This window comes from Pelodiscus sinensis, chromosome 4 (genome assembly GCF_052426305.1).
Source record: "Pelodiscus sinensis isolate ZL-2025 chromosome 4, ASM5242630v1, whole genome shotgun sequence".
Lineage (NCBI taxonomy): Eukaryota > Metazoa > Chordata > Testudines > Trionychidae > Pelodiscus > Pelodiscus sinensis.
In genome coordinates, this window is record NC_143055.1 from 107,072,571 (window position 1) to 107,088,807 (window position 16,237).

A 16,237-nucleotide genomic window follows, 5' to 3' on the forward strand; every position below is an offset into this window, starting at 1 on the left:
CCCTGGGGCAGAGCAGATGGGGTGCTGCTGGGTTGGTCCAGTAGCGCCGAGGAGCGGTGCTACTGGAGCACCCCAGCTGCTCTGCCCCAGGCGTCCCTAAGTCAGCCGCTGCTGAAACTGACCAGCGCTGACTACAGGAAGCCCGAGGCAGAGTTGCTCTGCCCCAGGTTTCCTGGAATCAGCGCTCATCAGTTTCAGCAGCAGCTGACTTGGGGAAGCTTGGGGTTCTTAAGTTGAATCTGTATGTAAGTCAGAACTGGCGGTCAGTTTCAGCAGTGTCTGAATCTGGACGCCAGTTCCGACTTACATACAGATTCAACTTAAGAACAAACCTACAGTCCCTATCTTGTACGTAACCCGGGGACTGCCTGTACTTATTTTTGTATTAACACTTGTTCTAACTTACTACTAAATGCCTCCTCCAATATATAACTTGTAGCAATATTCCCACCTTGCCTTTGTATTTTCTTTTATGCTCTTTCTTCTCCTGTCCCACCTCCCCCCAGCTGCACCACAGCTTCCCAAAAAATTTAGGGTAGATGAATGAGCATCTCCTTAGAATTGCCTTGTGATGGAGCTCCACTCCTAGAAGAGATAGCTCAGAGCTGAAAGAATCACTTTAAATGCTCAGCCTAACGGGGGACAATGTACAAAAAGGTACAAAAGAGGACAGTTAAAACCAAAACTGATGCAAACAGACATTTAAAAAAAATCACAAGTGGTTCCTAGACTACATGAACAACAAGGAAATGCAATATGGTCAGAGAAAATTACACTCAGTTATAAATGCAATTAACACTTCAAGCCAAGACAAATATTACCACTAAAATAACAGATTATTTCTGGCAATAAAGGCTGATTAATTCTTTCAAGTCTGAACAGCTAAAGAATGCCATAAGACCCAATTCTTGAAAAGAACACCTTGTCTCTAATTATTTAATTTTTAAAAGGGACGATTTAGCTGTGTTAGAGACAAGCCCTCAATCCATGAGTTAAATGTGAATTTTCTAAGTACCAGAACCATTACTGTTCAAAATGTTTGGACTGCAGAATTCTACTGTTTATAACACCTAGAAAGAGATTACATTTTAGAGTCTACCTTGAAATTAATGTACCTTCAGTTTTTAAGTTATGAACAAAGGTGACATTAGGCATCATCAGTAGCCAAATTTTGCAAGCATAATTTTTCCTTTCAGAGCATGGATCAAATATATTCAGTTGACAATTTAGGCAAAATGCACAGCCATGTGGAAGGTTCATGTAGGGACATCAGTACTATTTAAGATTTGTGATAAGCAGCAAGGATTGTGAAAGATCAGCTGCACCAGAAGAAGGGGACAGGGCTGCTTATCCCCTAATACAATTCAAGTTGGTCTTATTTATATAACTCAGAGCAGAAGATGGTGATGGGAAAGGAGAAACCATCTGATCTATAATTCATCATTTTATCTTAAGGAAACTTCTGTAGTGTTGATGTTGGACAGGAAAACAATTAGGAACTTTTTAGTGATAACAAATATGGATCACAAGAAAGCTGTACTTTTTTCTCACTACTTGAATATGAAGCCGAGGCCTAAAATTTTGGTTCTTCCAATCGCTATAACCTAATGTGTGAAAAAGTTATTATTTGAATATGGGTGTGCATAAAGTTCTAATAGCGGCTGTAAATTTCTTCCTAGCAAACTGCAAAATAGACACAGAATCATATCAGAGGTAAGGATGTTAAATTTTGATTAATTAACTAATTGAGTAGTCAATGGAATTTCCATCAACTAGTTGATTAGCCGATAAGGGGGGGGAGGGCGCTCGCTATTCCACTGTGCCTCTGCCTTTGAAATGTACAAGAGCCGCCCGGGACTCTTGCACATTGCAAAGGCAGAGGCGCAGCATGACTGCTTAGGTCCCCACTCTTGTGCCTCTCCCTTTGAAATGTACAAGAGCTGTTCATAGAGCGGAGCTTGGGGGAACTGGCTTTTAACCCAGCTCAGAATGTTCTTGTTTTTTCAGGGTATGAAAGATCAGAAATGAGAGCCACTATTTTAGCTGATATGGAATAAGAAAATGCATAGGTTTAAAAAACACACCACACCCGACTAAATATTTTATCCTAAGGTTCTTTAAAAACAGCCAAAGTCCAAATGCTTAATGATGTACATACTGTATTTTTAGAAAGTGAAAAGCTGACAGCTCACATAGTAGTGTTCTCAAATGCACCTTTCAAAAAGTGAAGCACATTTTGCTTTACTTTACCTCAATTATACACTGCAGGCATTCCCGAGTTTAACACACAATCTAAAATTTATAAAAATTCAAAGCCATACCTTTTGTACATCTTATTCTCATGACTGCCTCAAATCCAATCTTCCTTGTGAAGTATCTTTTAAGGTCTTTTTGCAATTTTTCTGCTTGTGTCGGATTGTGGCTATGATGGAAAGATGGATAATAATAGATGCATCCAGCAGAATATTTGGACATACATGCTTTCGAAGAAAAAGGAAAATGTTTAATATTTATATACGAATAAGCGTAATACAATTTAAAAACAACTGATTTACTTATAAAGAAATAATCATTTTGCCATTTTAATACAGATGAAACATGTAAAAAATTAAACTAGAATGCAAGCCTTAAGTAGCTACTCCATAGGATTTTTTTTTTGAAAAGCAAGTAAAGGTGCTGTAATGGACAAGAGGTTTACCACCACTAGCCACCTGGATAGATCAGGTCACCTGAATAGAGTAAGGTCTGTTCCAACTTGCTGGAATCCCATTCTATTTTCCTGATGTGATCCATCTCTATTACTGTCGGTTCCTAACTTCTTACTCAGGCCAAGAACCAGGTGGGAGACAGTCATTATTTATTACATATACAGGCAGTCCCCAGGTTACGTACAAGATAGGGACTGTAGGTTTGTTCTTAAGTTGAATCTGTATACAAGTCGGAACTGGCGTCCAGATTTAGCCGCTGCTGAAACTGACCAGTGGCTGACTACAGGAAGCCTGAGGCAGAGTTGCTCTGCCCCGGGCTTCCTGGAATCAGCCGCTGATCAGTTTCAACAGGCCGAATCTGGACGCAAGTTCCAACTTACATACAGATTCAACTTAAGAACTCCAGGCGTCCCCAAGTCAGCTGCTGCTGAAACTGATCAGCGGCTGATTCCAGGAAGCCCGGGGCAGAGCAACTCTGCCTCGGGCTTTCTGTAGTCAGCGCTGGTCAGTTTCAGCAGCAGCTGACTTGGGGACGCCTGTGGCAGAGCAGCTGGGGTGCTGCTGGGTTGGTCCAATAGCGCCCAGAGCGGCGCTGCGGGACCAACTGGCAGCGCCCCAGCTGCTCTACCACAGGTGTCCGGAGAAAAGCCTGGTCTGCTGGGGGGTGGGGGCGTACTAACTGCGCCCCCCTCCCCCCCCCAGCAGACCAGGGAGACACGGGCGGCGGACCGAGATGCACCACGGCTTTGCTCCGCGTCTCCCTGGTCGGCTAGAGACCAGCAGAACAGGGACACGGGGAGCAAAGCCTCTGAGGACACCGGCAGCGGGACAGCCGCGACGTGTCTGGGCTGTCCCGCTGCCCGCGTGCTCCGCGGCTTTGCTCCACTGTCCCGCTGCTGGCATCCTCAGAGGCTTTGCTCCCTGTCTCCCTGGTCTGCTGGAGTCCAGCAGACCAGGGAGACGTGGAGCAAACCCCGTTCGTAACTGCGGATCCAACGTAAGTCGGATCCGCGTAACTCAGGGACTGCCTGTATATATAAACTAGTAAATAAGCATTTTAACATGGCTTACCACATTAAGTATACAGTATTCATGTGGACATAACTAGTTTCTGGTGTACAGTGACATGTTTTGGTTTAACATTTAGGAAATTAGATGAGAATACTTTTCTTCCATGTTTGCTGGGGAGCCATCTCATGACCAGAACAACGTCTCCATTGGTAGGCCTCATCTGGGACTTCTCTAAAGTATGGTTCTCTAACAAAGCAAACCCTAGGCCTGACTCAAGTCTGGTGCACGTATGCATGCAGGCCAGGCCAAAAAGGGTGGGGGAGAGTCAGAAGAGTCAAAAGTTCTTGCTCAATCATGCATAATTTGTAAAGGACAGCAAGACCAGGCCAAGAAGACCAGAAACAACATGGTACTAGTACATCCTATTTTTGATGAGAGAAATATTCCAGCGACAGACGAAAAACTATTAAGCGCTTTTGCAATATTTTGGCACAGAAAAATGTATCCTAAATATTGGCATAATAGGAATCTTAAACAAAATGTAATATATTGGTAGATATTACTAGAATGAGAATAAATATAGGGATAGAAAACCTAATTAGTGCGAGGGATTGAGTAAGGAGTCCCCACTACCTTACTCACTGCAACAAGTTGAACTCGTTGATGCATTGTGGATGCCTCTGCATGTGGGGAAAGAAAGAGGTCCCGCCCTCCTGTCTGACAATCATAAGGGTAATAGCACTGGAAGAGTGAGGTGTGTGAGTGTGAGTGATTCATAGAAATACGTACATGTATATTCTTATTCTTAAAATTGAGTAGCTTGTGTATTGACCTAGGTGTTATTATCTTAATCAATGATTTAGATATCGGTATAGAAAGTACGCTTATTAAGTTTGCAGATAATACCAAGCTGGGAGGGGTTGCTACTGCTTTGGAGGACAGGGTCATAATTCAAAATGATCTGGACAAACTGGAGAAATGGTATGAGGTAAACAGGATGAAATTTAATACGGATAAATGCAGAGTGCTCCACTTAGGAAGGAACAATCAGTTTCACACATACAGAATGGGAAGCAACTGTCTAGGAAGGAGTACGGCAGAAAGGGATCTAGGGGTTACAGTCGACCACAAGCTAAATATGAGTCAACACTGTGATGCTGTTGCAAAAAAAGCAAACATGATTCTGGGATGCATTAACAGGTGTGTGAGCAAGACATGAGAAGTCATTCTTCCGCTCTACTCTGCACTGATTAGGCCTCAATTGGAGTATTGTGGCGAGTTCTGGGCACCACATTTCAAGAAAGATGTGGAGAAATTGGAGAAGGTCCAGAGAAGGGCAACAAGAATGATTTAAGGTCTAGAGAACATGACCTATGAAGGAAGACTGAAAGAACTGGACTTGTTTACTTTTCAAAAGAGAAGATTGAGAGGGGACATGATGGTGGTTTTCAGGTATCTAGAAGGATGTCACAAGGAGGAGGGAGAAAAATTGTTCTTCCTGGCCTCTGAGGATAGAACAAGAAGCAATGGGCTTAAACTGCAGCAAGGGAGGTTTAGGTTGGACATTAGGAAAAAGTTCCTAACTGTCAGGGTGGTTAAACACTGGAATAAATTGCCTAGAGAAGTTTTGGAATCTCCATCTCTGGAGATATTTAAGAGTAGGTTAAATAAATGTCTATCAGGGATGGTCTAGACAGTACTGGGTCCTGCCATGAAGGCAGGGGACCAGACTTGATGACCTCTTGAGGTCCCTTCCAGTCCTAGTATTCTATGATTCTGTATTGTCTGTGCTAACTATCCTGTGTATTGGAATAGATCTGGGTAACATTGCATTGCTTTCCTTTACTATTCTGTGCACAATAAAGTTAAAAAGAGTTTATCTGAAGTGTTTTACTGGCTCCTCTCATATCTAAATACCAAACCACATGACAATGTTCTACAATGACAATTAATAAACTTATCTTCACACTCTGTCACACTCATTCCTCTAATTATTTCCTTTCCTGAATCTAACAAGACTATATTGTATCTTCTGCAATAGCAGAGCACCAGAAGATTAACATGAAAGAACAGAGAGGGCTGGCTAGAATCAGTTTGTTTCCATGACAGGTCTTACATAGCAGAAGAGCAATTTCTAGGCAAGTGTTAAAATACCAACGTACACAATTTAAGGACTGCAGAAGGAGTTTTAATTTTAATGTGTTTAGAACATGAACTATGGAAGCAGGCAGGTAAAGACAAATTACTATCTTACCTAGAGAAGCAAGGTCAGAATACTGAGAACTTAAGAGAAATAAATCTACAGCTGTTTGCTGTCCTGAGCAGTCCAGTGCCAACTTCTTGTAAAAATCTGTTGCTGGTCCTAGATGCTGTACAACCTTTAGAAAGAAATTATACAACAAAGAGTACAAAGTTGGGAGCATACTACCTCAGGTACAGTAAAAATGTTACTAAACAGAAACATTATAAAAGATAAAAGTACAATCTAGTATTTTCTAATCATCATTTGAAGTTGCTTACTAACTTTAACAGAAACATTTTTTCTACTCCAAGTCTCCCTTTCAAGAAAACATGTTTAAATACAAATAAGCTTTCTAACAATGTGCTGTTTAAACTACAGCACATTCTTTGTATTTCTAAAATAACAAAATGACAAAATATTACAATAAGAACTGATGATTCAGAATCTTTGCTGATTTAGCACACATGTTTATTATGGTTCCTAAGCCCTTATGGATTGATACAGTTAAATAAAAAGCACTAGTGGTATTATTCTTCCAGCACTGTCTATCAGTTTGGCTCTGGATTAAGGAAGATGGAGCGATCAGTTCATTGTCTGGCCATACTGAAGAGAGGATAGGAGACACTGACTTGGGTTTAATCAGGCCACAACTTTATTAGTAAATGTCTAGGACCACCCAGCAGATGATAGTCTCCTATACAAGTAACCCCATGTTTATCCCATAATTACATGGATACCAGCTCCCCCTCCTATCTGTCCTGGTATCTCCAGCAAATCCGTTACCGGGTCCTAGCCATCTAGCCCCCAGTCATGGAGGGGTAAGGTGAGCTATAAGAATGTACATATAGAGTCCCTAACTGCTCCTCCTTCACTCCTTTAATGAACATCTCTCTTTAAGTCCCTTTCCAAGCTATTTATTGTGTCACCAGTGACTAACATTCTGTTTAGAATGGTAAGAACAATTAAAAATGGGATAGAATGTAAGACAGAAAATGTCTTATTGCCTCTGTATAAATCTCTGGTACGCCCAAATCTTGAATACTATGTACAGATGTGGATGCCTCATCTCGCAAGAGATATAGTGGCATTGGCAAACGTTCAGAAAAGGGGAACAAAAATGATTAAGGGGTTTGGAACAGATCCCATATGAAGAGAGATTTAAAAGACTCGGATTTTCAGTTTAGAAAAGAGGAGGCTATGGGGGGGATATGATAGAGGTCTATAAAATTATGACAGGTATGGAGAAAGTGAAATTAATAGGCAGCAGTTTTAAAAGAAACAAAAGCAAGTTTTTTTCTTCATACAGAGCATAGTCAACCTGTGGAACTCCTTCCCAGAGGATATTGTGAAGACAGGACTTTAAAGGGGGTCAAAAAAACCCAAGATACATTCATTGGAGGTTAGGTCCATCAATGGCTATTAGCCAGGAGGGGTAGGAATGGTGTCCCTACCCTCTGTTTGTCAGAGGCTGGAAATAGATGACAGGAGAGAGACTGCTTGATGATTACCTGTTCCGTTCATTCCCTCTGGGGCATCTGGCACTGACCACTGTTGGAAGACAGGATACTGGGCTAGATGGACCTCTGTTATGACCCAGTACAACCGTTCTTACGTATCTTTCCTAGGGAGAACCTGCACTGGACACCCACCCTACATTTAAATAATGAATTGTGACATACGGCCTACTGTACATTATACCATGCAAGAACGAAGTCCTTCCTAAAACCTGTTGTGGGAAGGCAAAAAAACCCACCAAACAAACAAAAAAACCCCAAATGCATCCAAGCCAATATGGTTATAAGGGAAAGATTTCTTCCCAGATCCCCTAAAAAGGGAGAATTAGTATAATACCCACAACAGGTGTTCACCAAACCTGATATTTTACCACAGAAGAAGAAGGTAAGGGAGGGCAAGTCCTGTGTCAGTCTTGGTCTATGTAAAATGGAGGCTCCAAGCCCTGAGCTATATGTTTTTCAAACTCTACATTCCTATGTGATGAGTCTGAAACCCACTGTTCCCTTTCTGTAGCCATTTTCATTTTTTCCAACTTCTCCTGCCTCCAGCCATTAACTTCATTTGGCAAGGCCAGCCAAAAAAAAACCTGGTTTAAAAGGTGCAGGGTGGTCACTTGCCTCAAAGACAGATGAATAGTGCATCCAATGTTTATAATTAAAATCTTAGATTAATATAGACTTGCTGAAGAGATTTAAAAGCTAGTAAGGTAACTTGCAACTTGGTAAAAAAAAAACACACACAAACACCAAACCACCAAAGGTAGCCTGAAAAACTAGATTACAAGAACAATTCAAGTTTTCTAGTGTTAATAATAATAATGAATGGTCCATACAAAAAGTTAATAGTACCTTTGTGCTGGATCTTTGATTGGGATCTTCTCTGGAATGCAATAGCCCTGCACCCAAGGATGGTAACTGTGACTGAAACACAGAGATGCGGCCACCTGTTGGAGACATCAGTTTAAAGGCAGCCTGAAGTGCAGGACCCAGTGCGCTGTGTGTTTCTCTTGTATTGGTGAACATATTTGGTAGCGCATTCAATAAATCTTTGATCAGCTGCAAAATAAATGGAAAGGTATTATTGACAAACTAGGGATGCAATTTCTCAGAAACTCATGGGTGATATAATGAGCACCCAGTACTGAATATTTCAGTTTATCTTCAAAACATGTTGTATGAAAAATGAATTATTTGAATGGAATAATAAAATAGCAAACCAGGATTTCATCTGTACATTACAATAGTATCATGAATTTCAGCAAAATTAAAATGCTGAATTTAAGCATTATATGGAGAATATACTTAAAATAATGGAATTTAAATTGCAGACTTCATAAAATATTTTAAAAATGTTTTTTAAACATTTTATTTGATCCATGAAAAGTAATGATACTTTTTTTGATCAATCATACCTCTTTGCTTTCATGCAGATTTACAAGTAAACTATCAGGTGTAGGTAAGAAAATATCTATAGAAGGAAAAATACATATTTTATTAATGAATAAATGCACACTACAAACCGCACAATATATTACTTCTGTGGCATCATAAAAAAAGGATCAAATAAACCCTGTTTTTTCTGACTGTACAACATGTATTTTATACAAATAAAGACTGCTTTATATCAGTGCCAGTATCATTAACATTAGTTTTTTTTCAGATGCAAATATTTTGCAATTTATTTTTGTAGTAAACTTAACTGATCATTTTACATTATGCTGCTATGCATATTCATTATATTTAAGCAGATTTTGATCTGTCCCTAATGTGAAATAAACTCTTTTTTTCTTGCTACTTACCATCAATATCTGAGACAATAAGCATTTGAGGCTGTGATAAACCTTCCTGCAAGTTGTAGAACTGAACAGTGCTGTCAAATGTTACGAACCCTATTCTTGTTCTAGAATCTCCAGGCAGCCTTAAGACAAGAAAGACATATTAAATGCCAAGCTAAAAATCCAGATCTTAGATGCACATCTGCAGCTTTCAATAATGTCAAAGGAAACCATGTTTGTGTATTTGGGACAAAAGTGGGCCCCAGTTGCTTAGGCCTGGTCTACAGTAGAAAGTTTACTGGCACAGATGTACGAGAAGACCACACCTCTAAGTGACATCATATACCAGGAACTGTACATGCGGTTATGATGGTCAAGATAGCTTATTCCATTTGGGGACGTACGTTAAGCTATACTGGCCTCAGAATTCTTTTCTGGAAGAATCTGCATCTACATTTAGGGGAGTTTGCCAGTATAGCTAGACACAGGGTCAGATTGTCATAGTTCATTTTTCTAAATGTAGTTAAAATACTATTAACATGAATAACCTAAGACAGACTGCATTTACTTGTTTTAGGTAGCTATGAGAGGCAGTTACTTGCCTATCACTAGAGGTTCTTCAAGATGTGTGGTTCTTTTCCTTATTCTGCTGAGGGGTTCTGCATGTGCATCATGCATCCCGAGCTGGAGAATTTGAAAGCAATAGTGTCCTGTGGCCCACACATACATCCTTGCCTTATGTGTTTGTTCAAGTTAAAGTAACTTAAAATTTCTGAAAGGTACTGTCCTATTGCAACCCAGGTCCCTGACAGATCGTTAAATAGCCACCCGCTTATTTTCACCTCTGGAACGTCAAGAGGATAAAAGGCAAGGTGGATCAGCTGTGTATCCAGTTCCTTCTCCACCACAAATCAGACAGAACCACAACAGAGGAAAAGGCAGGCAGGAAGTGGAATACAGAGTCCTCAGCCACCAGTTTCATCAGCCATTCTGCTGGAGCTGGTGGAAACATGTAGGCCAGTGGAGGATGTGGTGAAGGGTGCTTTGACTCCACCATGTCATTATGGGAGATCTGGGTTTCCTAGAGGTGGATTGTAGCAGAAGGTTCTCACAGGACAAAGAGTTCCTCTGGCTCTGGCAACTTTTCCAACCACCCTGGTATTAAGGATACATTTTCCTAATGGGAACTGATGCTGGAGTAGAGTCCCATATCTTAAGCCAGACACGCACATCTCAGTATCCTGTATTGATGTATTTTGTCATCATAATTATGACGACAAAGGAGCAAACTGCTTCCCCATGGCTGGAGCTTATGGAAGCAGCATCTCTTTCTTTGCTTTGGAGGAAGACTTACTGCCATGCTTACGTGCATGCTTCCTTACCTATGGCACAGGTACAGATTCCGTAGTGGTGGTACTGCTGGAAGTACACACCTAGCTGTGTCAGGTGAATGTACAGAGGTTTTCCCGTCCTTGGTCAGAATGAGATCTCATGGTAACTTCCACCAAGTTCTTCTTGAGGGGGAAAGACCAGTCTTCTTGGGTGTGGCTTGGAAAAGACTGGCAGGTACTGCACCTAGATGCAATGTGAACTTCTCCCAGGCTGTAGAGGCAATGTTGATGTTCATCGCTGGCTGAGAAGGAAGGGGGCACATTTTAAAGCTTGGGGTCTTCAGCAGTATCCATGCATGGACGCAGTGGGAGGTGAATTTAAAAGTAAACAAATCCCCCAAAGTGCTATTTCTATTCTAAATAGCTACTAAAATGACAAAAAACTAAGTAAAAACAGTAAAAATGGCAAAAGATTACCAAAAAACCCTAACTACATACAACTATACTCTTTTTAAAAGTGCATCATGCAAGACGACACTAACAATTCCAATCTAGATGATGCGATGGTGAGAAGGAACTGGAAATGCAGTCTGTCTACTTCACTCTTAGTAATGCTGGACGAAATCATGAGGCAAAGCGAAGACACAACCAACAGACACTACTACTTTCAAATTCTCTGGCTCCAGATACATGGTACACGTAAGCAAATCAGCAGTGGAATACAACAAGGACCATCACTCGCAGAAGAACTTTTGTTCCTTTCACAAAAGGAAATAAAGAAAACAGTTCTCTCCATCCATGACATAATGTTACTATAAGATAATAGCCTGTGCATTACAGAATTCACTTGGCATTGCAGTATAAAGTTACTAAATAGAGAGTAACAAGGACAGCTGGGTACTACTAAGGATTATGTACTTAGCTGCCCACTCTACAATTTTTTTTTTAAAGGAGAAATGTTATCTCCTCAATGTTTCCTAAGCATGTGAGACAATCACCATAAAAAGCAGAACTACGCAAACTTTCAGAAGTCATTACAGTTCTCTTAAATAGGTCATACTTCAATGGTTTTAGAAGACTCAACTTGAACTTGTTTGAAAAATTTATCTATGATAGCAAGAATTCAGTTGTATTCTAATGCATCTAAATTCATAGTTTTCTTTTTTTTCCTCCCTTCATTCTTACATCCTATCTTTTTTCATACTTCGCCCTCCGTGTAGCTATACTACATCCGTTTCATCACAATTTTTGAATGTAACATTCCAAAGAATGTTCTCCCCACCACACCCCTGAAAACAGAAAAATCAATCTGTGTTTACATTCTTTGTTAAAGAAAAAATGCCAGTAAGTGAGGCAGTGGCGATTTGTCTATTTAAACGCTAATATGAAAATACAGGGTGTGCCTAATGCAGTGCATATTCTTCAGCGGTAGGACACTTGCTATATGTATTCTGTGTGTTAAACAGCAATAACAATATCAACTGAATAGAAGTTACAAAGTAACATTTGAGATAGAATACTTTATCAAACTACAGCAAGTGCTCAAAATTACCTATTTTGAATCACAGAAAAACCCAACCAAAAAGTAATTTTATATCCTGAGGTAAAATATAAGCTTTAGCAGCTCTCTCTTTTAGGATGAATTCATACAATATCTAAATACTAGGAGTTGCCTAAGAATTGCTCATTTCTATAACAACATTTCTAAGGACAAGGATCAAAATATAAAAATAAGCAAAGTAGTATTGGTGGTCATTTAAATGTGAAGTAAGAAATCCTTACTTCAAATTTCTTACACACACTATTTGAGAGAAAAATCATTATTTCAGGGCCAACCTTTCACAGTGTGTAAGATTATTTTTAAAATAGACATGAGCAGAGAGGACTGTGGGTGTTCCCTCTGGAGGAGCCACGGAAAGGACTTACAGCTACTGAGACAATAATAATACACCAACAATAGATGAACAAATGGTATTACATAGCAAAAAATTAAAAATTTTGAAATTTGTGCCATAAAATGAAAAATACAAAGCAGTTTACATGAGTCTCTGCCAGTTATATTCTCTAGCATGGCATCCTGGAAGGTGTACTATTGTCACAGAATTTTACATGTTGTGCCATTTAGCAGATGGAAGATGGACAATATACAACTTTACGGAACTAAAAATCATTAGAAATGTAGAATTCACATAAGGAATATCTGTCCTTAGCCATAGCTATATTGAGAATTCAGTATACAATTCCTGGTTTATCTAAACAAAACACTTTGCAGATCATTTCTAATCACACTTCTAGAAAGATTCTTCACCATTACACAAATGGTCCTAAGTTATATAGCCATATTCTTTTTCTGAATACTAACAACAGACACTGTAAAATCCAATAGTCAGAAGAACATTTGCCCCATATTGGTAGGTCTTCTAAACACTGTTTTAAAGTTCAAGTAGAAGATACAGGATAAGCTAATATTGAAGCTTGCTCCACAAATATAAAATAAAGTCAATCCACAATGACGGTAATGTATATTCTTACTTGTCTAGATTTTCCAGCAATGACTGACAGACAATTGTCAAGTATCCAGCTTCCACTGCATTATGAGACACATCTAAAACAAACAAGTATACTGCAGGCTGAGGAGGACGAAGCTGTAAAATATAGAAAATAATGCCAAGTTCTTATAGGGAAAATATGTTCATGGATAACATTCCTTTTTTGGGGGAAGGGGAGAAACAAAAAGAAAGGAAATTACTTGCAAAATGTTAAAATATATGCTATAATTAAATTAACCAAAACCAATTAACCAAAACACTGTCATTATGGGCTTTTAACAAAGCAAATAAAAGACATTTTCACTTATGTTAAGATTTTGATTAACGTATAAAGCAAAATCAACACCTTAGGCTATCTTTTATCAGCTTAGTAAAGAAGAGATTTTGATGTCAGCTGTAAATTTTGTTCTTAAAAATGGCTCCAGTAAAATGACACATTTTACTATTCTGGATTACAAAAAACCATCAGCATTGCATTGCATTGCTACCATAATTATAATTAAGTGTATATTTAAGGGATTTCTGTATTCCATTACTGAATCTTCAGAATTTCACGTCTAAAATAAGATTCAAGCCATCAAAGACTGGTTCAATTTAAATTCACCACTAATGAGGTTGAAATCAGCAGCTTTTGTGAAAAGAATTTCAATCCTATTTATTTGCAGATATGAATTCTGTAACTGAGTTAAATACATTAACTAGAAGTTTCTCCTCACCCTTCTGAAATAGAGAGGATTGAGGACCACTCACAACAAATTTGCAGGTCAACGAGACACAATTTAATCTATGATTGGGGCTGTTATCACATAGGTCCTCAATTCTTAAAGTACCCCCCAAAGATGATAAAAAAGGGAGATAGGACTCACTACTAGGAGGGACTATCATTTCAATCCCTACATACCTCAACCTGAACCCATGCAGGCTGATTCACATAACTAGTACTTGTCCACTCATTATTAAACAGCCTTATTGTGATTTTTGATCAGGACCAAAAAATACTGATACTGAGAATGACCTGTGATGCAGCTAAGGAGAAACAGGTAGAAGGAGAAGCACCTTTTTCTTTCTTTGTAAACACTCCTCCTGAGATGAGATTCCCTTATGGAAGTAAGTCAAAGCAGGGGTGGGCAATCATTTTTGCAGGGGGGCCACTTAATGAATTTCGGTGCATGGCCACGAGTCGGGTCCACTCCTGGAAAGGATAGGGCTCGTGGTGGAAGAGGTGGGACTGGGGACTAGTCTCTACACTCAGAGCTGTCTGGGGTCAGAGGCTTTGAATTAAAAACACAGCAAAGGGCTCGCATCTCCGACCCCTGCCAAGGTAGCACCATGACCGTGAGCCATGAGCCATTTAAAAAACGATACTGCTGCCTGAGCCACTGCCTGGAAATTTGGGAGCAGCAGGATATAAATAGAAAGCGGCCAGATGCAGTCCGTGGCCAGATCAAAGCGTTAGACAGGCCGGATCTGGCCCCTGGGCCGCATCTTGCCCAGCCTTGAGCTAACAGTTACGTGAGTAGATGTTTGCTGGTTTAACTCCTGAACATCCACATCCTACAAGGTGGGAGAATCGGCATGAAATATTTTTGAGCGCTTTCTAGAAGAGAGGAAATGAAGGGAATGCACAGGCTACACAGAAATATCAAAGACTGATGTGTCATGACCTAAGAAATTCCTACTCTGGGTACCTGCTGTTGAATTGATTGCATTTAGTATTTTTTAACGTCACAAAGAGGCGCCAAGGTTGACAGGGTCTCATTTGTATGGAAGCACTTCAGAGCTGCTAAACCAGTCCGATAGTAGGTTCAAACATCAAAGATGTGCAGGGATCATGCTGAGAACAAGTTCTCTGCCTATACAAACAAGGAGTGTTTCTTCCCCCTTGTTAATTTAGGTGCACAACCACTGATGAATCTGGTTTTAGGGCAGTGGTTTTAAAACTTTATTTTCTTGTGACCCAGTTGTAAAAACTGCTTATGACAGCAACCCAATTATTATATCTTTTTGAGACGTCCCTCCCCCCCACCGTGGAGCTCTCCAGTGAGCTCCCTAGCTACTGGGAACTCCAACACTCTCCTGCCGAGCTCCAGCTGACAACCCAGTGCTCCACATCCTGCGACCCAGTATTGGGTCGCAACCCTAGGTTTGGGAATCACTGTTTTACAGCAGATGGGCAACTGTTTGACTCCATATCACAGGGGGTCAGCAAAGCTAAGTTACTCAGGATTTGGCTTCCTGCCCTGAGCTCTAGTGAGTCTAATGCTGGCCCCAATCTCTGGTTTATTTGGGCAGACCTCCCCTCACCCCTAAAAAAACCCAAACCTTTGCTCACAGGCCGCAGATCCCTGGTTGAGAATTCTTCTACTGTGCTACATTTCTCTCATAATCACTGTAACACACAACCCTCAAGCCCCAGAGGGATAAGATTAGAGTCTGAGATGGACAATGAAACTGCAGGCTCATATCTAAAGACTTTTCAGTTCTTAAAAAAAAAAAAAATCTCTTCTCCTCTGTAAAGATATTGCTTTATTTGATACTTGTCAAAAGCCCCCAGACAGATTAGAACCTGTCCCTAGGGATGTTAAGAGGCGGGTATTTAACTAATCAAGTAGTTGATAGAATATTTACTATTTGATTAGTCGATAGGCAGCCCAGCTCAGTCTTGGATCACACCAGGTGCAGGGCCAAACCCCGCTGCAGCTCCACAATTTAAAACGCAACAGGAACTGGGGGCAGGCTACAGCTTCTGCATGCGAGGGTCCCAGCAGGAAATGGGACCTCTGCGCACAGGGACTGCGGCCACAGAACAGCCCCTGTATATGGTAGCCCAGCCACAGATGGGGGTTGCTTTGCAGCAGCAACCCTTGTGCTTAGAAGGGTCCCAACTCCCGCTGACTTTGCAGCAGCAGCCTCAACTCCCCCTCCCCTGCTGCCTCAGATAGAGGTAGCAGTGGGGAGAGGGGAGAAGACACAAGCGGCACTGCACAGATGGTGCTGGATGGAACTGGCTTTTAAGCTGGCTCTGCCAAGCGCTGGCTCCTGTTCCTCCCCTCCTCGCTGACTTTGTATCAGAGGCAGCAAGAGGGGCAGGAAATCCGAGTAGTCGA

At 40.6% G+C, this 16,237-nt stretch overlaps 1 protein-coding gene across 6 annotated transcripts in view; it reads right to left on the minus strand.

Moving 5' to 3' along the window:
* Window positions 1-16,237, minus strand: part of SEC24B (SEC24 homolog B, COPII component) — an 85,717-nt gene that overhangs the window by 20,971 nt on the left and 48,509 nt on the right. For all 6 annotated transcript variants that reach the window (XM_075929713.2, XM_075929714.2, XM_075929711.2 and 3 more), the window contains 6 exons: window positions 13,114-13,226; window positions 9,275-9,393; window positions 8,888-8,943; window positions 8,325-8,531; window positions 5,974-6,097; window positions 2,322-2,480 (listed from right to left, as the gene is read on the minus strand). In XM_075929713.2, the coding sequence (XP_075785828.1) occupies window positions 2,322-2,480; window positions 5,974-6,097; window positions 8,325-8,531; window positions 8,888-8,943; window positions 9,275-9,393; window positions 13,114-13,226 (778 nt within the window). The remainder of the gene's footprint in view (window positions 1-2,321; window positions 2,481-5,973; window positions 6,098-8,324; window positions 8,532-8,887; window positions 8,944-9,274; window positions 9,394-13,113; window positions 13,227-16,237) is intronic.